At 54.6% G+C, this 26130-nt stretch overlaps 3 protein-coding genes across 7 annotated transcripts in view; 1 reads left to right on the top strand and 2 right to left on the bottom strand.

Annotated features, from left to right (window-relative positions):
• Nucleotides 1-3268: 3268 nt before the first annotated feature.
• LOC146421861 (killer cell lectin-like receptor subfamily B member 1C) lies at nucleotides 3269-6752 on the top strand. Of its 4 annotated transcripts, none has more exons than XM_085046972.1 (7): nucleotides 3270-3685; nucleotides 4074-4187; nucleotides 4284-4385; nucleotides 5161-5277; nucleotides 5474-5604; nucleotides 5880-6004; nucleotides 6089-6752. In XM_085046972.1, the coding sequence occupies exons 1-7, from the start codon at nucleotides 3619-3621 to the stop codon at nucleotides 6240-6242; spliced, it is 810 nt and encodes a 269-aa protein (XP_084903098.1). In that variant the 5' UTR covers nucleotides 3270-3618; the 3' UTR covers nucleotides 6243-6752. The 4 variants fall into 4 exon arrangements, with proteins under 4 accessions (XP_084903099.1, XP_084903098.1, XP_084903100.1 ...); XM_085046971.1 differs by having other exon boundaries at nucleotides 3272-3685; nucleotides 5474-5628; XM_085046973.1 differs by lacking the exon at nucleotides 4284-4385 and having other exon boundaries at nucleotides 3269-3685; nucleotides 5474-5628.
• Nucleotides 6753-10740: 3988 nt separating this feature from the next.
• LOC146421860 (sushi, nidogen and EGF-like domain-containing protein 1) lies at nucleotides 10741-14076 on the bottom strand. 2 transcript variants are annotated; one of them, XM_085046977.1, is made up of 4 exons: nucleotides 13425-14076; nucleotides 13025-13140; nucleotides 12600-12730; nucleotides 10741-12124 (listed from the first exon to the last, which is right to left on the bottom strand). In XM_085046977.1, exons 1-4 carry the CDS (start codon nucleotides 13433-13435, stop codon nucleotides 11990-11992), a joined length of 393 nt encoding a protein of 130 aa, XP_084903103.1. In that variant the 5' UTR covers nucleotides 13436-14076; the 3' UTR covers nucleotides 10741-11989. The 2 variants fall into 2 exon arrangements, with proteins under 2 accessions (XP_084903103.1, XP_084903104.1); XM_085046978.1 differs by having other exon boundaries at nucleotides 10741-11094; nucleotides 13025-13972.
• A 1193-nt stretch (nucleotides 14077-15269) lies between these two features.
• The window catches only part of LOC146421859 (IgGFc-binding protein-like), a 27661-nt gene continuing 16800 nt past the window's right edge, over nucleotides 15270-26130 (bottom strand). Inside the window, 11 exon segments of the mRNA XM_085046961.1 lie at nucleotides 15270-15420; nucleotides 16409-16690; nucleotides 18080-18454; nucleotides 19369-19568; nucleotides 20140-20426; nucleotides 20428-20633; nucleotides 21232-21824; nucleotides 22298-22862; nucleotides 23348-23946; nucleotides 24342-24921; nucleotides 25662-25993. Of these exon segments, the coding sequence (XP_084903087.1) occupies nucleotides 15418-15420; nucleotides 16409-16690; nucleotides 18080-18454; nucleotides 19369-19568; nucleotides 20140-20426; nucleotides 20428-20633; nucleotides 21232-21824; nucleotides 22298-22862; nucleotides 23348-23946; nucleotides 24342-24921; nucleotides 25662-25993 (4022 nt within the window). The 3' untranslated portion in view covers nucleotides 15270-15417.

Here is a 26130-nt window from a genome sequence, read left to right as displayed (position 1 = left end):
GACTGAGATCATGCAGGAGGTGACTGGATCCTCCTGGGAGTGACTGAGACCACATCCAGGGTGATGGGGAGTAGCTGTGAGCATCTGGGATCATGCTGAGGGCAAATGGGATAGAGTGGGAGAGACTGGGAGTGACTCTAGTCACACTGGGAGTCTTTGGAACCCTACTGGGGATTAAAGAGAGCCACTGGAACCATGTGCAGGGTGACTGGGTTCATGCTGGGAGCAACTGGACCCACACTGGGGTAATCTTTGGATAATACTGGGGGTGACTGTAATCATACTGGGGGGCAGCTGGGAGTAACTTGGACCATGATGTAATCAACTGGAAGCATCCTGGGAGTGGCGGGAATTTACTAGGATCATAGTAGAAGTGTCTGGGAGTAACTGGGATCCCACTTTGGGCTTCTGGGAGTAACAGAGGGAAACTGGGATTGTGCTGCAAGCAACTGGAACTAACTGGATGTGACTGAGTGCATCCTGGAAGCAATTGGGATATACTGGAAGTGACTGGGATCATACTGTGATAACGAAAAGCTTACTGGGGGATCTGGGAGTGACTGGGAATGACCATGAGCATGCTGAGGGCAAATGAGATATACTGTCTGTAGCCATACTGGGGTTGACTGGGACCAACTGGGAGCAATTGGGACCAGTGGTAGAGAATGGGGAGCACACTGGGGGAAAATGGGAGTGACTGGGACCCTGCTGGGGGAAGATGGGAGTGACTGGGACCCTGCTGGGGGAGAGTGGGATCATACTGGACTCATAGTGGGATCATACTCAGAGTGACTGGGACTATGCTGGGGGCAGTTGGGATGATGTTCTGTGCCAGTGGGATCATACTGGAGGTGTCAGACCTCATACTGGGAGTGACTGGGCTCTGGGAAGTGCAGGATGGTGAGAAGGTGGAGGGTGACCCCCATCCCACTGCTCTGCATTCCCCAAATCTCTGTTCCCAGTTTCCACTGTCCCTGACCAGCAGATCTGCTCTGGGATCTGTTTCCCTGTGGGCACTTCCCTGCCCTCTCTCTGTGTTCATGGCACTGGAAATCAGGAGTTGGGATCCTTTATCTCATTTTTCCCTCCCTCTCTTCCCTGTTATTATCAGGGTGCCCCTGCATCCCCTTTTCCATGCTGGGGGCCACCCTTCCTGGCCATTCCCAAGTTTCCAGCCCCCAGAGTCCCCTTTTTTTGGCTCCAGGACACCCTTCCCCCCTTTCCTGGCCATTTTGCCTCTCCTAGCCCCTCGATCCCCTCTTTTCTTGACCTCAGATGCTCTGTTCAGTCTCATCAGTGGCTGGAACCAACACCCCTGGCTGCTCCCAGCCCTGGGCAACTCTCGTGCCACAGGCTGTCCCCACACCTGTGTCCCTGCCTGTGTCCCTTGCCCTTGGCTCTCTTGCTGCCAGCTGAGCAAGCCAAACGGGCTGGGGGGTCCCTCCCACACTCCCTGAGCAGCCAGCATTGGGTGGGGGGATGTGAGGATCAGGTCTGCGCAGGCCATCCCTGTTCTCATGGCCAGTGACTCTTTCCTGCTCCAGGCAAGAGGTTCCATCCCATCCCGAGGTCACCCTGGTGCTGGCTCTGTTCTGCTGCTGGCCCTGGCTTGGTGGTGGCCTTGTCTGTGCACTCAGGTGAGGGAGGAGAAGCTGCCTCAGCCCTGTCCCTCAGTGGAAGACCATGTCCCTGCTCCCTGCAGAGGGGAATTCTTGGACCTTCTCCCCTTCCCTCTCCAGCCGGAAGATGCAAAGACATTTCAATTCCACCTGTGGGCTGCTGCTGGCCTGTCCCAAGGCTGGGTCAATACCACAGGGTCTGGTATTACCTCTTGGGGGATAAGGGGAGCTGGGAGCAGGGATCAGTGCTCTGTACTCAGGGATGGCCAGGGACTATCTGTCCCCCTGCAGTACCAGCGCTGTCTCTGCTCCTCGTTGCGGGTCCTGGTCCATGCCCATGGAGAGTGTGTTCCTGAATGACCATGATCTTGGAGTTGCAGCTGCTCCCTGCAGCAGCTGCAGCTCTGCAGCAGGGCCCAAGTTCACCTGGAACAGGTGACGGAGAAAGGACCTTCTCAGTCCTGGGGTCTCACAGCTTCATCTCGTCTCCTGGCACAGGGATGTCCTTCAGCTTCACAGCTTCACATCTGCCTTGTGCCAGATCTCAGGGACACTTTTAGCGCCAGGAACCAGGGACACCTCAGTGCCAGGAACCAGGGACACCTCAGTGCCAGATCTCAGGAGCACCTCAGTGCGAGGTGACATGGAAGCTCCCCCATGGGAGTTGGCATGAGGCTGCCTGGACTGAGGCCTCCAGTGGGGAAGTGGTTTCTTCCTCCTCCCAGAACTGCTCCAGAGCCCCTTGTGCCCCTGTTTGCATTTCCTGTGCCTTTCCTGTGACCCTGCTCTTGCACTGTGGTGATGGAGCTCCTGCTGTTGCCACCAGATGAGATGGGCACAGGCTGGGCCCATCTGGGGCAGTGACATGTCCTTGTGGGACAGCCAGCAGTGCTACGGTGCCGATGGTGCTGCCCTTCTTCTCTTTCCTTATTGTTTTCTTACTGCTCCCTTAAAGCCTGGGGAAGTCAAACCGTTGTCCCTTGTGTGTCTGTTCCACCCCCTGCTCCCCCTCCCACATTCCATCCTGGCTGTCGGAGCATTGGAGCTCCCATGGGTGATGTGGGGCTGCCCTGGGGGCTACACCCTGAGCCACGGCCCCTTCCCAGTGCTCCTAGTCCCTCTGGATCACCCGAGGGATGGGCTCAAATGGGGACAGCAGAGAAGTGCTGCTGGTACTCTCACCTGACTTTTCTTTCCTTTGTTCTTCCTAAGCTGTAAAAACTGGTTTTTTGAGTTTTCTGCCAAAATTCTGTCCCCTTTTCCTCTCAGCCAAAGGGATTTGAGGCTGTTTTCCCTTTTTGAAGCAAATAAAACTGATGTGTTGAACCCTGGCAGGACGTGGCAGCCCTGCAGCCTCTGAGCCAGTGCTGGGCTGTGCCTGGCAGAGTACCAAAGCAGCTCAGGAACTGAGGGATCAGTGATTAATTAAGGCTAATAAACCCCTTCTACTTAGGGGGAAGGGCTTCCCTCTACCCAGTACTGCCCTGTTCACACAGCTGGGAAAGTCAGGTCACGAGAGCCACAAAAATGTCTGTATTTGTGTCTATTTTTAGGTATATCTGGCATTTTATTGATGGATTCTTAACACTTTAAGGACATTTTAGTGATATGTTATGGATTCTCATATTTTAGAGATCAGGATCAATATCTTGATCTTTTGTTTTCACAATTTTGGGGTTGAAGAGGTTCTTTTTCTCTCAATATCTCCTGCTGCAGCTCCTCATCCTTTCCCCTGTGGGAAGCAGCCCCATACCCCAGTTTTCCTCCGGAGAACAAAGCCCCCACCCCCCACGGACCCTCGGTGCCCCTCTCTGGGGCGTCAGGGCAAGTTCCCCCCAGAAGCTGCTGGCCTGTGGCGAAGGCAGGAAGCTCAGGCCCATTGACAGCTCACACCCTGCCAGCTCAGCACACGTGCTCAGTGGTGGCTTGGTTTCCTGTCCCTTCCTCTGTGCCACTAGCCCCATGTCACCAGCTTCTGTCCCCCCAACTCTGCCACAACATGGAGGACCAGGATGGCTACACGGTCTTAGACCATGTGAGGAGGCCCATTCCCCTCCAGGGTGCAGGTACTGGGGTGTTGTGTCTGCTGGGCCCCCCAAAGCTGTAGGAGGGGAACTAGAGGGAGTGGGGATGGGTGCAGTGTGATGCCACCCACCAGGTCCCTGAGCTGCTCAAGCTGGAGAAACTGAGGCATGGATTGGGGAGGAGGGGCTGGGACGGCTTTTCTCAATGCTGTGTCTGGTTGCTGTCCTAGCATCCCAAGCTGTGACCCCCAAAAGAGGGAGCAGAGAGGTTTCTGGGGACACCCAGCTCCTCCTGCTCCTGTGCAGAGGGGTCTGCATGGGTCTGGGGGGTCTCACCAGAATGCTTTGCCCCAGGACACCCTGCCTCGGGCCTGGGGGTGGGGGATGACAGCTGTTTTTCCAACAGCCCTTTTTCCATACCCTTCCCCAGTCACAGGATCTGGCGTTCCAGAAACCCAGGGGGTCCCCACTGCAGTCCCCCGATGTCCCCGTTGCCTCCTTGGGGCCCTGATAGCCACCCTGGCACTGTCCCTCGTGCTGTGTGGTGAGTGGCCCTCATGGGGGTGATGGAGGGATCCTGGTACCCCTTCCCACCCCGTCCCTGATGTCCCTGACTGGGCTCGGCATCCTCCTCTCCCAGTGTCCTGGTGGGTGGCAGAGAGGGGACAGACCTCTCTTCAAGCTTGTCCCAGCTTGAATGGCATCTACAGGGACCTGCGGAGGATCCTGTGCTCCCCACCAGGTAATTTTCCCCTGGCATCTGTTCAACATGCCTCAAGGCAGGGACAGGGTTTGACACCCTGAGGCCAAGCTCAGGGCCACACAGAGCCTGGATAAAAGGAGTCCTGTGCCCAGCAGGACGTTGCTGTTGGCACCCCCAGCATCCCCAAACTGCCCCAAGCAGGCGTCTCCAATGTCTGTTGGATCTTGGGGAGGAGACTCCACAATAAATCTGCTGTGAGCTGCTCAGACACCCTACGGGTGTCCATGGGCAGCCGCACTGTGAGGGGTGAGCAGAGGGTGCTGAGAAGCCCCTCAGCCTGGGGTCAGACCCCTCTGCACAGATCAGGGGTACAGCTCAGAGTCAGGAGGGGCTCCATCTGTGGGGTCAGAGAGTCCGGGGCTCTCTGGGCTGCCTGGTACAGTGGCACTTGAGATATGGTGGCACCTTGGAGAGGTCACATCCTGTCACCAGAACAAAGCCACAGTGCAGGGGGTCAGCTCTAAATGGCGGATGAGCTCAGGGTTGCTGAGCCTGGCCACCAAAAGGAGACAGGCTGGGGTCTGCTCTGGATTGGGACCCCAAGGCCAATCTTGACCCCTCATGAGGTGCTTGGGCCAAGATTTGGGGTGAGCTGGGAGGAATGAGGGAAGGGATGAGAGGAGAGATGAGAGGAGGGCTCTGAGTTCCTGGTTGGTGTCAGGATCCAGTCCATATGGCCAGAGCCATGTGCAGGTGGATCTCGGTGGGTATCATGTCCAAGGGAGCCTCTCCACTGCTCACCCTTTCCTTGCAGTTCTCCACCAGCAGTCAGAGAGCCCAGGAAGCTGCAAAGATGGGAGCAGGTGCATAGGAGATGGTGACACCACCCTCTTGGAGCTGAGGAAAGTTCTCTGCTCGTCACAGCCACCAGGTAACAGCCCCAGCCTGAGGTGTCTCTGCTCCAGCAGTTTTCCCAAAAGCTGGTGGCATCCACTGATTGGAGACCCAAGTGAAACTCAGGGAGTCCCTGGGGAGCAAACGGGACTTACAGATTTGTCCTCCTCTGGGTGTGCGGGGGCTGAGGTGGCTTCTTGGTGGCTTAACCCAGCACTGATCCTGTCTTTCAGGGGGTGAGGCATGCAGGCTCTGCCCCAGGGGCTGGATCCTGGGCAGGACCAAGTGCTACTGGGTCTCCGATGGATACAGGTCTTGGAGCAAGAGCCAGGAGGACTGCAGGAGGCTGGGGGCCACGCTACTTGTGCCATGGGACCAGAATGAGCTGGTGAAGGAACCGAAAGCACTGGGGATGTGGGACAGGTCCCAGAGCTGCACCTGAGGGGCTGGTGGTGCCCAGGGAAGGGTGAATGGGTTCCCAGGAGTCTGGGGTCAGTCCCCCTCCCCTGCCTGAGCCCCCCAGGCGTCTGTGGCAGAGCATGGGGGGACGCTGGTGGGGCCCATTCCTGGGATGAGGATGGAGCTTGTTCGGGTGTGACTAAGGTGGCACATTTGCGTCTTGTCCTTCTCCTGAACCAGGATTTGCTACATAAAAGCTTGCAAAGACCTTTATACAACTTCTGGATTGGCTGCTACATTCCCCTGAACAAGACAGACTGGACCTGGCTGAAGAGCAAACCCCCTCTGCCCCCTGGGACTCCCAGGTGTGACACAGCTGCAGCTGCAGCAAGGGCTGGGTGTTGGGGTGGGCACCCCCACGTGTGACATTGCCTCTCCTGCACCTGCAGGTTCCAGGTGGACCCCCGGATGAAACATGGATCCTGTGCGATGATCAGGGGGAATGAAGTCATCCCTGAGAGCTGCAGCAAGGAGCTTCAGTGGATCTGCCAGATGGAAGCTGCCCAGCTCGGAGCCTCCATTGCCCCCAAAAAGCACCCTTAAAGGAGGAAAAACCCCAACAGCCGCAGCTCTGAGATATGCCAGCAGCTCCCACAGGGCTGGGGGGAAGGGCAGAACTGCAGCTGCTGAAAGCTGTCCTGGGAGGAGATGCTGGAGCACGGGGGAGAAAAATACCTAAAAAAAAAAAGAAAGAAATTAAAAACAACTTGAAAAAATCCCTCATTTTTAGGGAGCAGAGGGAGGATGGGGCAAGGGAGAAATATGACTTTTCAGTGGCTGTTTTGATGCTGGGGCTACATGAGCCTCAGCTGGAGGGGGGAAACCTGATACAGATAGACATGTGCCCCATGTCCCCACTGTGCCTGAGTTCCCTTTATGCCATCCCTGAGTCCCCCTATGCTCGCCCATGCCCCTCCGTGGATGTCTAGGGAGCAGTTTTGCCAGGCGTGGGCTGGCTTTGGGAATTGGCCCCCAGCTCCCCCCCGCCCCAGAACTGAAATAAATCCAATCCCTCGACTCTGGAGGGGATGAGCCTCGGGCACACCGGCGAAATAACTTCTTTAGGGACAAGTTATTTACTGGTTACCTCGGGGTGGGTAGGTTGTGAGGGGGTCTGGGGAGGTCCTGGGGAGAGCTGTGGGGCTGTGGAGGGGTTTGAAAGCTCTCTATTCCCTGAACCTTGATGGGTCGGAGCAGCTCCAACCCGCCGTGTCCCAAGACCCAACCGGTCCACGGTTCCCACCCAGGACCCCCGGAGCCAGGGCTACAGCACCAACACACCCCAGCCAATCAGAGTACGCTCTGCCGATGACTCACCAGTTGCCAGGCAGACCTGCAGGGCCCTGCGCCCTCCACCCGGACCCCACCTGAACACCCCCCTCGCCCCAGCGCTCCCCGGGAGAGGAATTTGGGGGGCGGGGGCGGGGTGGAGCGCCCAGGCCAGGCATCCCCCGCGCTGTCCCGGAAGAGGCCAACTGCGGGTCGGAGCCTGGGGATGCTCCAAACCCCGTCCCATTGGCCTGGAACAACTCCAGGGATGGGGCAGCCACAACGTCTCCGGGCAGCCTGTTCCTACCGGTGCTCCTGGGCTTAGGGACAGGGCTCGGGATACTTCACAGTGGCAATGGTGAATCTCGCAGACCTGCTGCAGCTGATGCCCAGCTGGTGGAAAGACGGCACTGTGCCATGGAACCTACTCTGTCAGCATCAGGGTACAGCTGAGGGCTTGAGTCATGATGTCTCACTGGTAAAATCAACAGAGATGACATTCAGTTGATGTGACCATGAGATGCTGAGATGACTGTGGGCAAGCGATGGTCATGATCAAGAGATGACCATGAGATGACCTCGACTTGGCCATTATCATAGGGTCACCCTTGGGGTGAGCCTGAGGTGCTCCCAAGGGGACCTTGAGGTGGCTCTGCCCAGTTGCTGCTGGAGCTGCTGGAGGCTCCAGAGGACATAAAGAGAGAAAGCCGAGGTCACATACCTGGAGGTGAGGAGAGCTCAGAGAGGCAGCCTGCTGCAAGGAATCCCAGGGGATCTGGGCAGGGAAGTGCCGGGAGGAGGACTCTGGGAACAGGGGACAGCAGGAATGGGGGACGGTGGGATTAAGGGACAGCAAGAATGGTGGGCATAGGGAGCAGGGTAACACAGTGTCATGGATTTGAGACCGGATATTTGCCAGGAGGATGCACGAAAAGAGGGCAACTAGGCTCTAAGCTTAAAGTTGCAAAAAGTGTTTAATTACCTAACAGAGTTGGAGGATAAATGCAGGCAAAAATAAACTTTTCATACAGTTTTGGTTCACTCTCCCCTCTCTCTTACGAACTTACAGTATTCACTCCCTTTTTTCCTTTACAGTTAACAAGCCGGGGGGGGGTGTGGGGCCTTTTTTCAGTCCACAGAGCAGATTCTCAAATTTACTCATCACCACAATTTTTCTACTACAAATACTCTTTATCTCTACTTGTTTCTCTCTCTCTCTCTAGACAGTTTTCTGCTCTCACCCCCACCCTCTTAAGAAGCAGTCTCTGCACTCAACCCCCCCCCTTCTCTCTCTCTAAACTAGCAACACAGACAGGGGGCAGGTTGAGGGGTCCTCTGGTCAGTCCAATCAGGAAAAGAGGTTCTCTACTTAGCCAGGGGTCCCTCCCACGAGAGACAGTCCTCTGGGGACTTCTTTGGCATGGGTCCAATCTCATGAGCAACATTCCCGTCCGAATTTTGCTGTAACATGAGTCTTTTTGTCCATAAGGTGCTGTGCAGACTCTCCCAAGCCGAGGCCAGGCTGCTTCCATGCCAGGAGCAAGGCCTTTCTCTCCTTTGCAAGGCCTTTTGCAGTTTTAACTCTTAGATGAGACTCCCACAGTCTTTTCCAGGCATCCACCTCCTCCTCTGGAGTGAGCTGTGGGTGGATTTCTGCATCCTTATGGACTCCATGGGCTGCAGGAGGAATTTTTGGCTCCCCCATAGCTTCCACCACGGCTAGCCGAAAGTTTCAGCTCCAGTGCTGGAAGCACTGGAGCACCTCTTTCTCCCCTCTTCTTCACTGACCTTGGCACTCTCCATGCTGTTCTCCCTCACATATTTTCACCTGCACCTCTTCTTCCTCCAACTACAAAGTGAAAGAAGTGCGTGCCTGCTTTGTTTTGAATCTTTCTTAAATATGTTTTCACAGAGGCATAACCAGCAACTCCAGTTGGCCCAAACTTGGCCAGCAGCATGTCCATCACCTTCAGAGCCATTAGAGATTGGCTCTGCTGGACCTGATGTAAAAACTTCCAGAACTTTCACTCAGGACACACAGGAGCCATCTTTGTGCCACACCCCACCCCTCAGACACCTCCCCAGGCCTACCACAACAGCATCTGAGGGGTCCAAATTTCTCCTAGATGTTAAAAACACTTCACTGATATTTTGGGCCAATCAAAACCACCACACACAGGGAATGAGGGACACCATGAATAAGGGACACAGGGATGAAGGATCACTGGGATGGAGAGACACCACAAACGGGGCACACCAGTTTTACCACAAATTCAATAAAATAAAAAAAACTCCTTCACACCAATGTAGCATTAAAAAACAGGATTCTTTATTCATCCACATGTACGAGGGGATATCTCCTCCTAAATTCATGCATGCCTTCTTCTTTCCTTGGGATTATTTTGCAAAACAAATTGCCTATTTTTCAACAATTGATTTATTAGTTTCAGTCATTTTTGTGTTTACTACATTCCTTTGTAAAGTAATCACCATAATCTCTATTTCCTTATGTGTTTCCTGATGTTTTAGTTCCATTATCGTATACATAATTGTGGAGGTACAACTACACACCCACGTGAGTTTTTCAATCACCTGCTGGGATTCTCCTAATGTGGGGCTAATGGCCTGTCCTGATTACTATGATTTGGTTTTTGTTCCAGGACATTCAACTTTTTCCTAGGTATTAGTGCAAGGAAACCTTTTTCAGCAACTTCTTGAGCTGTTTTGTCAGCCAGTCAATTCCCTGTATGAACTGGGGAGTGTCCAAACTGATGGGCTTTCCAGGGGCATCACAGCCCCTTCTTTTGGCTTTTGCACACTCTGGAGTAGTTGACTGTTTTCTTCTTTGTACTTAATAGGAGACCTCTCTGCCGATAACATCCCCTTTTGTTCTATATGACTCCATGAGTATGTATTATTCCAAACTCATATTTTAAATCAGTCCATATGTTTACCCTTTTTCCTTCAGAGATTCCTAGATAAGGTCATTAATCTTGCTTTCTGTGCTGATGTGTTAAAAGATAAAGCCTGGGCTTCTATTACCTGGGTCAAGGCTCCCACTGTGCACCCAGCAGCCTGTTTTCCATTTGCACCATGCTGCTCCCACCAGCATCCAGGTCCAGTTGCAGGTCCTGAATGGGATCACTCTCAAGATTCCATCTGCCAGAACACACTTGTTCAGTGGTTACCAGGAAGTCATGGCACAAAAGTCTCTGGGCTTCTTCTGAAGCCTAGAGAAACATGGCTTCAAAGCAGTGGTTACCTTAAGCTCAACATTGTCCTGCTCCAGTAGGGCAACCTGATATTTCAGCATCCTGCTGGTGATATTCAATGTCCTCCCTTTTGTTCCAAATCAGCTGTTCCCCGGTGGGGTACATGTATTATAATCTTTTGTCAGAATATCAGCTTTTGTACTTCCTGCATTAAAAGCTCTGCAGCTACCACTGCTCTCAAGAATCCAGGACATCCTGTACTTTCATTGTCCAGGTGTTTGGAAAAGTACCTCATAGGCTGATTCCATGACCTCAAACACTGTGCCAACACCCCTAGTACCAGGGGCATCCTTCATGCACAGATATCTCCAATGGTTTGGTTAAGTATGGGAGCTTCAGTGCAGAGGTTGGAAAAAAAAGGGGCTTTAAAGGCCCTCTGATACTCAAGGTGGTCTGGCAGTCCCTCAGATCCATTGAATTTCAGGAGTATATTCAACCCACCTGGGTTGCCAAAACTGTTAGCAATAATTGGTAAAAATAAAAAACCTCCTTAACATCAATGGAGAATTAAGAAGCAGCATTCTTTATTTGGCCGGATGCAGGAGGGGATATCTCCTCTGAAATACGGTGCATGCTGAGTACAGGAAAGTTCCTGTTTATAAACTGCATTTTACATACATATTCAGTGATTGTCCCAGAATAATCATACATATGATAACCATTTCCCCAAAATCATTAACATATTTCCCCTCCCCTTTATGCATGCGTTCTTCTGTCCTGGGGGTCTCTCTGGTGGTCCCTGGTGGTCAGGGACCCCAGTGTTACAGCTGATCTGGTAGAGTTGGCAGGGCACAGGGGCTGGTGAGCTTCCAGTTCTCCTTCTTCCACAAAGGGCATTGTGCAGTTCCATGGGCCTGTGGGCATTGAAGAATGAGCATTATGTGACCTCATCAGGTGTGGACAATTTATCATCTGGTAGGGAAGGGCTGGGGGGTTGTCAGAGACTGAAATAGTTCATGCCTCAAACATTGATATAAAGTTTTGCCCATTATAACAAAAACTGTATAAAGAAGCTACAATCAAACAAGCATCCCTGAAGATACCTGACTGGGACTTTGGACTGAGTCAAACTGCTGAGATTAGATAAAGGGAAACCCATTGTTCAGTCATCTCAGGCTGAGGGAAAGGAATGCATCCACAAAGGCCAAACCCACCAGCAGCGCTGAGAATCATCCCTGGCTGAGTTTGGGGTGGGGGAGAGCACAGCTTACAGAAGCCAGGTTTGCACAGACACCCCCAGCCAAGAAGTGAAGAGGAGGTTTGGGGTGCGTTGTGTAACCTCTGGTCAGAGGCAATAAACACACATCCTCCATTACACAAACTGACCCAGCTGTGGAACCCCCAACCCCACTGGCCACATCCATGGGACTTTCTCGTGAGAGGAGCTGAGGGGGAGTCACAATCCATCAAAGACCCCCCAAATGCTAGGCCTTGCACCACAGGGGTGCACGTGATGCAAGCAGAGTCTGCTGCTAGAGACTGTCCCCTCCCCCGGGGGGACATGCCTGGACATTGCCCCTGGCCTGAGGGTATATTAACCCATGGCATTCTGTGCTTTTGGGGGGACCATCACCACCAAGAAGACCAGCTGGAGAGGATCAATGCAACACCGTTGGGATCCACAGATGGTGATATTTTCTTTATTCTGTCTTTGTCATCCTCTTTCTGTCCCTCCCACCTCTTTTCCTGCTTCTCCTTTTCTCTCTTTTCTTCTCTCTCTCTCATATTTACTATCAAATAAAACCCATACTATTGACTCTCATATGGTCTCGTTTGCACCTTAATTTGGGCAGAGGTTTTTCTAAAGAACCTTAATAATTGGATCATAACAGGGGTGAACTCTGGGACCATCATCCCAAAGGACACCACACCGTTGTTGTTCACCTGTGCGCAAAGGTCACCCATTGGACACACCTGGGGGGTTCCCACCATGGTGGCACCAACCACAGTGACCCTCCATGGTGGTCCCAGGTACAGTGTCTCCAGTCATGGGGATCCCAGCCATGGTGGGATAACTGTCATGGTGGCCTTAACCATGGTGGCACCAACTGTGATGACCCCCTGTCTCCAGTCTGTCACCCAAAATGTCCCAGTATGCGCCTTGGACCTCCGGTGTCATCCCAGAGCCTCCCAGTATGGGCTTGGGACCCCAAGACCACCTGAGGGTCCCACAGGTATCCCCAATGTCCCAGGGGTCCCCACTCAACCGGATGGTCAAGGATGAGGAGGAGGAAGAGGTGACACCATTTCTGGGGACCCCATCCAACTTGTCACCTTGGTGTCTCCCCTTGGTGTCCCCCCCCACTTGTGTCACCTATCCAATGCCACGTCCCCCATGTCCCCCAGTCACATGACTCACGTGGAGCGAGCTGTGGGCATGCCCAAAGAAGGAGAAGTTTTCCTGCAGGAAGATCTCGGGGCTCGTGCCGTCGTCCTCATGGAGGGTGGCCTCATCCCCCACCTCTGGCCCAAAGGAGTACAGGACCCCACCTGGGGACAAACACCTGTCACACACCTGGGGGACACACCCCGTGGCACCTGGGACCTCCAAGTAGGGAGTTGGGACCTTCCAGTATGGGCCTGGGACTTCCTATATGGGTCAGGGACCCCCAGTGTCACCCCAGAACCTCCAGTGTGGGCCTGGGGCCTGCTGCTAGGGGACTGAGATGTCCCAGTATGGAGCTGGGGCCTCCCACTATGGGCTTAGGACCCCCAGTATCACTCCAGAACCTCCCAGTATGGGGCTGGCACCTCCCCAGTATAAGCCTGGGACCCCTAACTCACCTGGACGTCCCACAGGGGTTCCCAATGTCCCCCGGATTCCCCACTCCTCTGCGTGGCTGAGGAGGAGGAGGAGGAGGAGGAGGAGGAGGATGGGGGAGACCTTCATCTGTCCAGGCCTGGGGGAGTGTGAGGACATCCCCCATCAACCGTGTCCCCATGTCCCCAATGTCCCCATATCCCCCCATGCCCCTCCATGTCTTCCCCAATGTCCCACATGGCCCTAATGACCTCCCATGTCCCCTTGTCCTCCATATGTCCCCCCATGTCCCCCCTGGTCCTACATGTCCTCCCTAATGTCTCCCATGTCTCCCCGGTTCCCCCTGTGTCCACCATGACCCATATGTGTCCCCATGTCCTACATGTCCCTATGTCCTACATGCCCACCAGTGTCCCTACTCACTGCACTCCCATTGTCTGAGTCTATCCCAGTGCTGTGACTGGAGCCATTTTATCCCCAGGGAGGGGACAGGGTGGGGGGGTGGTGGGGGGATGACATCAGACACCCCCAGGTGTGTCAGAGACTGAAAATAGTTCATGCCTCAAACATTGATATAAAATTTTATAAAGAAGCCTCGCTGAAGACTGGGACTTTGGACTGAAAGTCAGACTGTTGATTAGATAAAGGGAAACCCTATTGTTCAGTCATCTCAGGCTGAGGGAAAGGAATGCATCCACAAAGGCCAAACCCACCAGCTGCGCTGAGAATCATCCCTGGCTGAATTTGGGGTGGGGGAGAGCATATCTCACAGAAGCCAAATTTACACAGACTTTCTCCACCAGCCGAGAAGTGGAGGTTTTCAGGTGTGTGGTGTAACCTCTGGTCAGAGGCAATAAACACACATCCTCCATTACACAAACTGACCCAGCTGTGGAACCCCCAACCCCACAGGCCACCTCCATGGGATTTTCATGTGAGAGGAGCTGAGGGAGAGTCACAATCCATCAAAGACCCCCAGATACTAGGCCTTGCACCACAGGGGTGCACGTGATGCAAGCAGAGTCTGCTGCTAGAGACTGTCCCCTCCCCCAGGTGGACATGTCTGGGCATTGCCACCTGGCCTGAGGGTATATTAACCCATGGCATTCTGTTCTTTTGGGGGGGACCATCACCACCAAGACCAGCTGGAGAGGATCAACACAACATCACGGGATCCACAGATGGTGATATTTTCTTTATTCTGTCTCTGTCACCCTCTTTCTGTCCCTCCCACCTCCTTTCCTACTTCTCCTTTTCTCTCTTTTCCTCTCTCTCTCTCATATTTACTATTAAATAAAACCCATACTAATGACTGGCATATGGTCTTGTTTGCACCTTAATTCATGCAGGGGTTTTTCTAAAGAACCTTAATATTTGGATCATAACAAGGTGGCACCTCCCAGGGCCTCAGGCAGTTACGTCTCTGCCCAGACCACAACTGGGGGGGACTGGGATGGACTGTGGGGGGACACTGGAGTTGGGATGTGCTGGCGGACACTGGGAAGGCTGGGGGGGACGGGGGGGGACACTGAGTGTGACTAGGATGCATTGGGAGGCACTGGGCATTAGTGGAGACACTGTGGATGTTGGGGAGGACACTGGGGGGGACTGGGAGGCACTGGGGGATGCTGAGACGTACCAGGGGACACTGCAAGGCTTAAACAGGCACTGGGGGGGGACACTGAGTGACACTGGGATGCAGTAGGAGGCACTGGCAGGGGCAGGGGGGCTCAGACAAAGCGGGAGGGATTTGGGAACACCACGGGGAATAGCTGGGGAGGACTGGAATGCACTGGGAGGGACTGGGGACAATGGGGGTATGCTGGGGTCAGCTAAGAGAGGCTGCAAGAGACTGGGGACGGGGAAAGGGCACTGGGTTGTACTGGGAGGGACTGGGGATACTGGGGGCACACTGGAGGGGACCGGGGGTTGCATACTGGTGTGTACTGGGAGGAACTGGGGATACTGGTGAGGGGCACCGTCCAGGTCTGCCATAGCACCCACCTCCCCGGGGGACTCGGATGTCCGGGAAGCCCCTCCCCGGCACCAAACATCCGGGTGCCCCTCCGCCCCTCCCCCCACCGTGGGACTCAGGCGTTGGGACATATTGACCGACGGGGGGGAGGGGGACAGGGGAAGGGGAGACACGGAACCGCCCGCGGCAGGACAGGGTGGGACAGCCCTCCCCACCCCCAGCTGCCCCAGGCACATTCCCACGCTCCTGTTTTCCCAGAATTCCCAGGACTTTATTCCAGATCACCCACAAACGGCGTTTTCTCCCAGGTTTTATTTTGGGGGGGGGGGGAAAGCACAGTTTTGGGGGTTATAAAAATCCGGGTTTTCCGGATCTGAGGCTGTTTGAAGATGACGTCAGCGATGGGGCACGGCCGCCCAGGTAAAATGTCAATTTTCCACATCACTGGGTGGAAAGAAAGGCAAAATCAAGGGGGACTTGGGGGCAGTTCCCCCGGTTTAGGACCTTTTCTCACTTTTTTAGTCTTTTTTTCCCCATTTTTGGACTCTTTCCCCTCTTTTACTTTTGTCTCTTTTCCCACTCTTGGAGGATCTTCCCATTTTTTTGTTCACTTTTCCCTCTTTTTGGGCTCTTTCCCCCCTTTTTTGTGCTTCTCATCCCCCTCCCCTCCTTTTGGGCTGCTCTTTCCCCTTTTTTGGTGTATCTCTCTTTGGGCCCCCCTCCCCTCCCTTCCCCTCCCCTCCCCTCCGTTCCCCTCCCCTCCCCTCCCCTGGGAAAATATCTTTTCCCATATTTTGGAGCTTCTTTCCGCTTTTTCTGGCTCTTTCCCCCAATTTTTTGGGTTCTTTCTCCCATTTTAATACTTTCCCCTCTCCCCCTTTTTGGGTCCTTCACCCATTTTTGGGGTCTTTTCCCATCATTTTGAGCTTTTAATCTCATTTGGGGGGTTCTTTTCACCATTTCCCCTCCTCTTTTCTTTTCTGATCTCTTTCCACTTGTTTCAGTTCTTTTTTCCCTTTCTTTGGGCTCTTTTCCCCCATATCTGGGCTCCTTTCCTCATTTATAGATCTCTTTTCCCATCTTCTGGGGTGATTTCCCCCCTCTGTGATCTTTCACTGTTTTGTGGTCTCTTTTCCTGTATTTTGTGATAATTTCCCCGATTTTGGGCTCCTTCCCCAGTTTTAGCTCTTTCCCCTCTTTTTGGTCTCTTTTCCCATCTTTTCAGGGCTCTTTTCTCTGTTTTGGAGAGCCCTTTTCACCCTTTTTTGCTCTCTTTTCATCTTTTGGGGCTTCTTTCCCCTTTTCAGGGGGATTCTTTCCCTCTTTTTTAGGCTATTCCCCCCCCTTTTTTGGCACTTTTCCCCCCAGTGCCACCCCCAAGACACCCAAATGCCCCAAAGTCCCCCCTCAGTGTCCCCCTGGTGTCACCCACCTGGGTGAAGTCGGGCGCCCGCCAGGCCTCGGCCAGCGCCCGCGCGTCGCCTGTCACTGTCCCGTCGGGCCCTCGCAGGTCGTTGCTGGTGGCACCGTCGTAGTCGCCGTAGAGGCCACAGAGCATCGCCCGCGCTTCCCTGGGCACCTCCACCGTCACCCCCGCGGCGCCCAGCTCCACCAGGAATCCTGGGATTCGGCTGATCCGGAGGGTCGTGCGCATCTCTGTGATGGTCAACGGTCCTGGGAGCTCCGCGGGGAGGGGGGTGGGGACCCCATTGAGCTGCAGAACACAGAATTAGGGGCAAAAGGGGGATTTGGGGCGATACAGGGGGAGTTGGAGGAAGCTGGGTGCAAAAGAGGGAATTTGTGGAAAAATGATGGGACGCGTCAAGGTGTGGTGGGGGTGGGATGAGGGACAACCCATGTAGGTAGTCCTCTGGCATGAAACTGGGGGGAAAAAGAGCAATTTTGGGCAAAATGATGGGGTGTGTCAATTGATGGATGTCTCTTAGTGGCCATCACCCACACAGGTGTTTCACTGGCAGGAAATTGGGGAGGGAAAAGAGGAGTTTGGGGCAAAATTAAGGTAAGAACATCCCATGGAGGTGGTGGTGGGATGGAACAACCCAGGTGCACTCTTTCCTGGCGTGAAACTAGGGAAAAATCATGGACATTTTTGTTAAAATGAAGGTCAGGAGGACATTTAGGGTGATACCAGAGACTGAAATAGCTCATGCCTCAAACATTGATATAAAGTTTTGCCCATTATAACAAAAACTGTATAAAGAAGCTACAATCAAACAAGCCTCCCTGAAGATACCTGACTGGGACTTTGGACTGAGAGTCAAACTGCTGAGATTAGATAAAGGGAAACCCATTGTTCAGTCATCTCAGGCTGAGGGAAAGGAATGCATCCACAAAGGCCAAACCCACCAGCTGCTCTGAGAATCATCCCTGGCTGAGTTTGGGGTGGTGAGAGAGTACAGCTCACAGAAGCCAGGTTTGCACAGACTCCTCCCCAGCAAAGGTGGGGTGGGGGTGGGGAGGAGGAGTTTTGGGGTGCATGGCGTAACCTTTGGTCAGAGGCAATAAACACACATCCTCCATTACACAAACTGACCCAGCTGTGGAACCCCCAACCCCACAGGCCACATCCATGGGATTTTCATGTGAGACGAGCTGAGGGGGAGTCACAATCCATCAAAGACCCCCCAAATGCTAGGCCTTGCACCACAGGGGTGCACGTGATGCAAGCAGAGTCTGCTGCTAGAGACTGTCCCCTCCCCCGGGGGGACATGCCTGGACATTGCCCCTGGCCTGAAGGTATATTAACCCATGGCATTCTGTGCTTTTCGGGGGAAACCATCACCACCAAGAAGACCAGCTGGAGAGGATCAATGCAACACCGTTGGGATCCACAGATGGTGATATTTTCTTTATTCTGTCTTTGTCATCCTCTTTCTGTCCCTCCCACCTCTTTTCCTGCTTCTCCTTTTCTCTCTTTTCCTCTCTCTCTCTCATATTTACTATTAAATAAAACCCATACTATTGACTCTCATATGGTCTCATTTGCACCTTAATTCATGCAGAGGTATTTCCAAAGAACCTTAATATTTGGATCTTAATGGGTGACAACACAGTGGTGTCACCCAGGGTGGTGACAACTTACCCAGACCTTCCTGTCCCTCTGGATGGTGGCGAGGCCATAGCGCGTGAAGAGGTGAAGTGCCACTACTGTCGGCTGGTCCCCAACGTCCCTGATGTCCCCCAGCAGGCGGAACCACGTGGAGTCCTGGGGGTCACACACACTGGCCACCACATAGATTCCAGCGGCCAGGGTGGCCCCGGTGACGCCATCGAAGGTGACGAAGCGGGTGGCAGGGGACAGGGTGCAGCGCCCTGGGTGTGCGATGCAGGCGCGGGTGACGTCACGGAGGCCGCAGGTGTGGCTGAAGGGACAAGTGAAGGGGCGGCACTGGAGGCCTCCAGGCCCCCGGCAGGTGCAGGACTGGGAGCAGTCAGGGGTCAGGATGGTCTCGGCAATCTGTTTTTCACAGATAAAATGTGGGAAGTGGGGAAAGTGGCCTGAAGTGGCCAAAAAATGGGGATGATGATGCTGTCAGGCGTCATGAGAGGTGGGAGGGGGAGTCCATGTCCCCCATATCTCCAATGTGTGCCCATGTCCCCAGTGTCCCCGTGCCCCCTCACATCCCCATGTCTCCTGTGGGGACACTGGGGGACTGGGACATGCTGGGAGAAACTGGGAAGGACTCTTGAGTGGGACTGGGACGCATTAGAAAGTACTGGTGGGGGAAACAGGGACAAACTGGGAGAGGTTGGGAATATGGGGGAGGACTAGAATACCCTGGGAGGGACTCTGGACAATACAGGGAATACCTGGGGAGACTGGAGGGGACTGGAAAGACACTGGGGTAAAGGGAGATGCACCGAGGGATATGTTTTGTGGAAGTGGGACACACTGGGGATAAATGATGACGTGGGGGGATGATGGGGCATTACTGGGAGGGACTGGGGACACTGTGGGAGGCACACAGAAGGGACCTGGGATCAACTGGAGTGTACTGAAAGGGATGGGGAGGAACTGTGTTGCACTTGGAGGGACTGAGGACACTGTGGAGCATACTGGAGGGGACTGAGGAGGCTAGAAGGTACTGGGGTGCACTGGGAACACTTGGGAACACTGTGGGGGGTGCAATGGAAGGAACTGGGATGTACTGGGAGGGACTGGAGACACTGGGGCACACTGGAGGGAACTGGGGGAGACTGGAGGGGACTGGGGGTAAATGAGGTGTAGTGTGATGGACAACAGACACTGGGGGGTGCAGTGGAGTGGGATCAGCTGGGGGAAACTGGAAGGGACTGGTGGAGAAGCAGGCTGTAGTGGGAGAGCCTGGAGCTGAACTGAGCTGTTTTGGGAGGCACTGGGGCCACACCCACCTGGAAGTAGCGCCCCTGGTGGAGGCAGCCGCAGGTCCCCGGGGGGACGCAGCGAGCCCCATCGAACAGCAGCCCCTCGGCGCACTGACAGCCCTCAAAGCAGCGCTCGCTGCAGGGGGGCGGCGCCGACACACCTGCGCAGGTGTGCTCACAGGTGCGAGCACACAGCTGGTAGAGGCTCTTGGCGGGGCAGGTGAGGGCTGGGAGAGGGAGGGAAGAAACAAAGGGGGTCAATGGGGGGGTCACCTGGGGCCAAGGGGAGCAGTGGGGGCTCACCCCAATGGGGGCTCATCTGAACTCAATAGGATCATCGGGGGATCATCTGGGGTCAATGGGTGTCTCCTGGGATCAATGCCATCCCAACTTTGGGGTGGGTGGTCCCATGGGGCTCCCATTTGGGGCCATCGGGAGGGCCCCACTAGTTGTACAAGGTTCTACTGGGGGACACAGGCTTCCCATTTAGGGGCGGGGTCCCCTTTCGGGCTGTGACTGGGGGTCCTGCTTTGGCAGCGTGGGTCCCTCGGGAGGAACCCCCAGGTGTGGGCTTAGCAATGGGGACACGTACTCAGCAGGATGGGTATTGTATACAGGAATGAGCCCCCACTCCATTCCACTCCCCAGACCTCCAAATTCCCACCCCTACCAAGATTTCCACTCCCCTCAGAATTCCTGCTTCCACAAAAATCCTAACCCCAAATTCTCACCCCCCTCCCAAAATCTCACTACTCAAAATTCCCAACGCTAACATTCCCAGCCCCTCCATGTACTCACGGCAACCCGTGGCCTCCCTCCACTCCCGGAGCGCGCCTCCGGCCGCCTGGCACGCGGCTGCGTAGCCCTGAAAGCCGGGACATGGGTCGCCCCCCGCCCCGCACACCTGGCGCTCGCAGGTCACCAGGTAGGCGCGGGGCGGCACCGCTCCGTGACACCCCGCAAAGGGCCCCTCGGGGTCCGCCAGCACCGCGCAGCGCCGCGCCTGGGCCGGGGAGCAGCTGGGCACGGGCGCCAGGTGGGTGCAGTTTTGGGGGGCGCTGCGCAGAGCCCCCCCCGTCGGGGTCGTCGTCGTCGGGGTCGCCGTTGAAGTTGCCGCAGAGGCCGCGGGGGCGGCGGGACGGGGGGGGCAGCGTCAGCACCACGTACGTGTCACCATCGTAGAGGATTTTAGGGGCCCCCTGGACCTGGAGCAGCCGGTGGGACCCCACCTGTGCCACCCCCACCGCGCCACCCCGCAGCCACAGCGGCAGCAAGTGGCGCTCGCCATCCACCTGGGGGGAGAGAGGGGTGAGGATCCCAAAAGGGAGGTCAGACCCCCAAAGGTGGGGTTAACTCCCCCAAATAGGGTTTGCATCCCTAAAAACAGGGTCTGCACTTCCTTCTGTGCACCTCAAACCCATGGTTTACACCCCAAAAAGGGGGTGGCTACACTACAAAAAGAGGGTTTTCAACCACAAAATCATGGTTTGCACCCCAAACCCAGGGTCTGCATGCCAGAAAGGGTCTGTAAACCCCAGAGTGCACACCAAAAGTGGGGTGTGTACCTCAAAAGCAGCTCTTGCACCCCCTAACAACCCCTTCCCCACTGCCATGTCCCTCAAAACCCCATTTTCAACCCCTCTTTTTCACCCAACCCTTTTTTACGCCCCAAAACGGGGTTTGTACCTGCCAAACCAGGCTCACACCCCAAAAAGCGTTGCCCCCAAACATGGCATGCACCCCAAAGCCAGAGCTTTCACCCTAAATCAGGCCTTTCTTCACTGCCGCACCTCCCAAAATGCCATTTCCATCCCCTTTTTTGCCTCCAAAATTAGTTTCCCACCCCAAAAGCAGGGCTTGCACCCCCAAGCCCCCAGGCTCCCCACTTACCGTCACCTCCCACTGCTGTCCCCTGTCCATTGCCACGGTCACCCCATGTGCCATCACCGTCACCCGCTGCACCTCTGTGTCCTCCTGCTCCAAGGCCACAGTGATGGGCTCCAGCTCCTCCTCGGGCTCACCCCTCTCCAACTCCAGCAGTGGGAGGGTGCAAGATCCCCCAAAATTCCCCAGGTGCCCATCGAAGGTGCTGTAAGCCCCTGCCCCCAACACCTGGCACTGTCTGCAGGTGCGGGGGTAGCACCCCAGCACCCCATCCCGCACTGTGCATTCCTCATCCCCGGAGCAGCCTGCAGTGGGGTGACACTCCAGCTCCCCATTTCCAGAGCAGGTGCAGCGCTGGGTGCAGGGGGGCTCAGGGTAAAACTCCAGCCCCTGGGGATAGTAGCGGCCCCCCAAAGTGCAGCCACACTGTGGGAGGGGCACGCAGTTGTCCCCGCTCCGGAAAAATCCAGGATTGCAGAAACAACCTTCGGAGCACGTGGAGGCATCAGGGCAGTCCTGGGGTCCAGCTTCGCCTTGGCAGGTAGGGGGACAGGTTGGGCCACAGAGCTCATAGTGCTGGTTTGGGGGGCACACAGGGCCTGTCAGGAAGGGAGTGGGGTTGGAAACACCCATGAACACGCAAAAAACTCCCTGTAAACCCTCAAAATCCTCATGGACACCCAAAATTATCATGGATGCCCCAAAACTCCCCATGCAGACCCCAACTGCCAAACTCCCCATGGACAGCCCAAAACTCCCATCTGAACCCCAAAACCTCCCATCCAAGGCTCAAACCCCCTCTTGCAGACCCCAAACCTCCCATCGACACACCAAAACTCCCTGTGTAGATCCCAAAACCCCCACAGACACCCAAAAGCTCCCCATGAAGACCCAAAAACCCCCATCAACACCTCAAACCTGCTGTGGACACCCAAAGCCCAACAGACAGCCCCAGCCCCCCTTCCCCCTGACACTACAAAATCCTCCATGGAGAGTCCAAAATTCCTTGCCCAACCCCTGTGTCCATCTCTGCCCTCCAAAACCCTCCCATATGCCCCCAAGTCCCCCATACTGCAGAAGGCAGCGGTGCGCCAGGGCCGCACGGCAGCGCCCTGGCTCTGGCACGCAGCGACGTAGGCGCCGATGGCCTGGCACACGGTGTCCTGGTGCCCCTCATACAGGCAGGCGTCGAAGAGACAGTCATCCAAGTAAGGAGCTGGGTCAATGACATCATGGCAGGCGGCAAAGGGCCCCCGTTTCTTCCCCAGCAACCCACAGTGCTTGTCCCCACGGTAGGTGCGTTTTTGGGCATCATTGCACACCTGGCAGCCCTCACTGCAGCCAGGTGAACACCCGGGGACATCGCCAACCTTCCAGCTGTCCCCCAGGTGGGTCTCGTTGTCAGCATGATGGCCATCACGGGTGACAAAGTCGTCATGGGGGTCACCATTGGCATTGCCGCAGAGGCCACAGACAGCACCAGCATAGGTGTTGGGGATGATCACACGGGCATAGCTGTACCAGTCAAAGGTGATAGTGATGCCTGCATCAGTGGTGATGAAACCATGGACACCGCGGAGGGACACTTGGAGCTGGTGGTTGTGGGTGAAAGGGAGGTCCAACAGGACACCATTGACCTGGAAAGAGAGTCGTGGGTGGCATGAGCTCATACAGTGAAGTTCAAACCCACCCAGGTGTCATAGAATGACCTTGAAGGCCACCTAAATGTCACATGATGACCTTGAAACCCACCTGGAGACCACAGAATAACCTTGAAACCTAACCCAATGCCATGGAAATATCTTGAAACCCAGCCAGATGCTTTGCAGCCCACCAAGACACCATTGAATGACTTCAAAGCCCACCAAGATGACTTTGCAGCCCTCCTAGATGCCACTGAATGATCATGAAACCCACCTAAACACCATAGAAGGATCTTGAAACCCAACCAGATGCCTTGAAATGACCTTGAAACCCATCTACCCTAGAAGGACCTTGAAGTCCCACCCAGGGGTCATGTGATGATGTTAAAATGCACCTGAAGACCATACCATGGCCTTGAGCCCTCCCCAAATGCCATGCAATGACTCTGAAACACTCCCACCACCTGCTTCATCCCTACCTTGACCTTCTGGGGATGTTCCTGGCTGAGGCTGAGGGTCATATTGTACACCTCCACAGTGACCACCTTGGTGAAGGAGACTAGGCGGCTGCCGCGATGATTGTTCTCCACAGTGACAGCAAAGGGGACGAGGGTTGGGTCAGTGGAGCAGAGCCCAGCCAACAGGTACACACAGGTACCCATGAAGTCATAGCGGCGCCCGTCAAAGGTGGTGTAGTGGGGGTCACCAGTGGCCACACAGATGGACCGGCTGTTGGCCACACACCGCCGCACTCCCTTCACCACCGCGCACACCTCACCCGGCTTGCACCCCGAGTCCTCGCACACCACCATTCCCAGCTCCGTGTCACACCTACACCTGGAGCGACAGGTGTCATCGCCCCAGAACTCCTCACCAGGGCGGTAGTAGCGGCCGTTGCGGGTGCAGCCACAGCGGGACACCGGCACGCACTGCGTGCCACTTAGCACGTGGCCGGCGTTACAGGCACAGGTCTCCACACAGGGCTGGTCACAGGTGGCTGGACTGTCCTGGTCGGAGCAGGTGGCCGGACACGCGTTGCCACAGAACTCATAGTGGCTGTTTTCAGGGCAAGGTAAGGCTGCAGGGGTAGGGAACCAGGGTGAGGGAGGGATTAGGGGAGTAGACAGCATTCAGTGGAGTGGGTTGGAGTTGGGAAAGGATCTTGAACATGGGGAAGGGTCTGGAAAACAAGAAGGGTCTGGATTGCAAGGAGGAAGGTCTGGGAAATGTGGGAAGAGACTGGGACAAATGGGATGAGGCCTGGGCCATATGGCAAAGGTCTGTGCCATGCAGGATGGGGTCTGAGACACAAGGATAAGAGTCTGGAACATGTGGTGTCTCAAAAATGAAGGATAGGGTCTGGGATACATCTGGGACACAAGGATAAGGGAACATGTGGAAAGGATCTGGAAAATATGAGATACCCATCCTCCCCCACTCTGGCTCCTTTCCAAAGAAAACCCCAGCCCTTACGGCATCCCGAGGGTGTCCTCCAGTCATGGACCATGGCCCCATGCTTCCGACACGTTGCTGCATACGTCTCCAGCACCTGGCAGAGGATCGACCTCGCCCCATCATTCATGCACATGTCATACAGGCAGTTGCGATAGAAGTCGTGAGGCTTCACTATGTCGTGACACGCTCTGAAGGGCCCCTGGAAGGATTTTTTTATGATCCCACAATATTGGTTCCCACCATAAAGCTCCTTCTTCTCCTCATCACACACTGGGCATGCTCCATCACAATAATCCCAACAAATCGGGTCGTCAATCTCAGAGTCAGCGCTTTTCCAGCTTTTGGCCCATGTCACGATGGCAGAGATATTGTTGCCAGCCTCAGGGATGTCGTCAAGGGGCTTGAGGTTGAAATTCCCACAGAGGCCACGAACATGGCGGAAGTAGCTGCTGGGGAGGTCAATCAGGAGATGCCAGTTCCAGTCGTAGGAGACTCGGAGACCAAAATCTGTCTCCAGAGCAACACGGAGTCCACTGGGACGGACCTGCACCTTCCCATCTGCCAGGAGCACCGGGAGCAGTGTCACTTCCCCATTCACCTGCCGGTGGCCAGACATCTCCAGTTATCTCAATGTTTTATTCTCAACATACACCAGTATTTAATTCCCAATGTATCCTAATGTTTTCTTCCCCACATATCCGAATTCTTTATTCCCAGCATATTCCAACACTAAATTGCATCATGTTTAGACATGATGCACCTTACATATCCAAACATACTCCAAAGATTTAGTCCCAACATATCCCAACATTTTATTGCTGCCATATTTTATTACTCACATATCCCAACATTCTATTCCCACTATAACCCAGTATTTTATTCCCAGAATATCCAAACACCCCATAATATTCCATTCCTGCTGCATCCCAACATTTTATTCCTGAAATATCCTAATATTTTATTCCCTAGACATAGCAACATTTTATTCCCAGTTTATCCTAACATCTTATTCCTGGCATATCCCAACATTTTATTCCCAACAAATAACAACATCTTATTCCAAGCTTATCCGAACATTCTGTTCCTGACATATCCAAATATTCTATTCCCCATATCCCATATTTTATTCCCACCATTTCTCAACTCTTTATTCCTGGCATATCCCAACATTTTTCTCCCAAAATATCCCAACATTTCAACAATCCGCCTCCCAATCTGACTGATATATCCCAAAATAACATTGACACTGGCTGGATGAAGAAGGAGGCTGGGAAGAGCTGGATGAAGCAAAAAAGTTGGGGAAAAGCCACAAATTTTCCACATTTCTACCCAACTCACTCGGACTTTTCCATCCTCATTCCGACGGAAGGAGACGCGTTGTCCATAGACATCAACATTGACCAAGGAGACATAGGACATGGATTGGATCCCACCACGGATGTCATTCTTGGCCTCGACCCTGAAGGGCACCAGCCCAGGGTCGTTCCCATGGGATTCGGCCATGGTGTAGGTGCAGGTTCCTTGGAAGTCAAAGTCAAGGCCATCGAAGGTGCGGAAGTGTGGATCACCCCATGCCCAGCATGTGGCAACCAGGGCTGGGACGCAGCGGGATTCGGTGCCGCGGGGCCGGCAGCGCTCCTTGGGGCGGCAGCGCAGGGATTTGCAGGGGTCTGGGAGGGGAGGGAAAGTGGAATGAGCCATGGGCTGAGTGAAATAAGAGAGAAACATTGGGAGAAGCCATGGACTGGGGAAAAGGACAGGAAAAAAGTGGGGGGAAGTCATGGGATAGAGAAAACTACAAGATGGG

The sequence above is a fragment of the Lichenostomus cassidix genome, unplaced genomic scaffold (genome assembly GCF_008360975.1).
Source record: "Lichenostomus cassidix isolate B80296 unplaced genomic scaffold, HeHo_3.0 HiC_scaffold_46, whole genome shotgun sequence".
Lineage (NCBI taxonomy): Eukaryota > Metazoa > Chordata > Aves > Passeriformes > Meliphagidae > Lichenostomus > Lichenostomus cassidix.
This window is presented reverse-complemented; position numbering and strand designations above follow the sequence as displayed.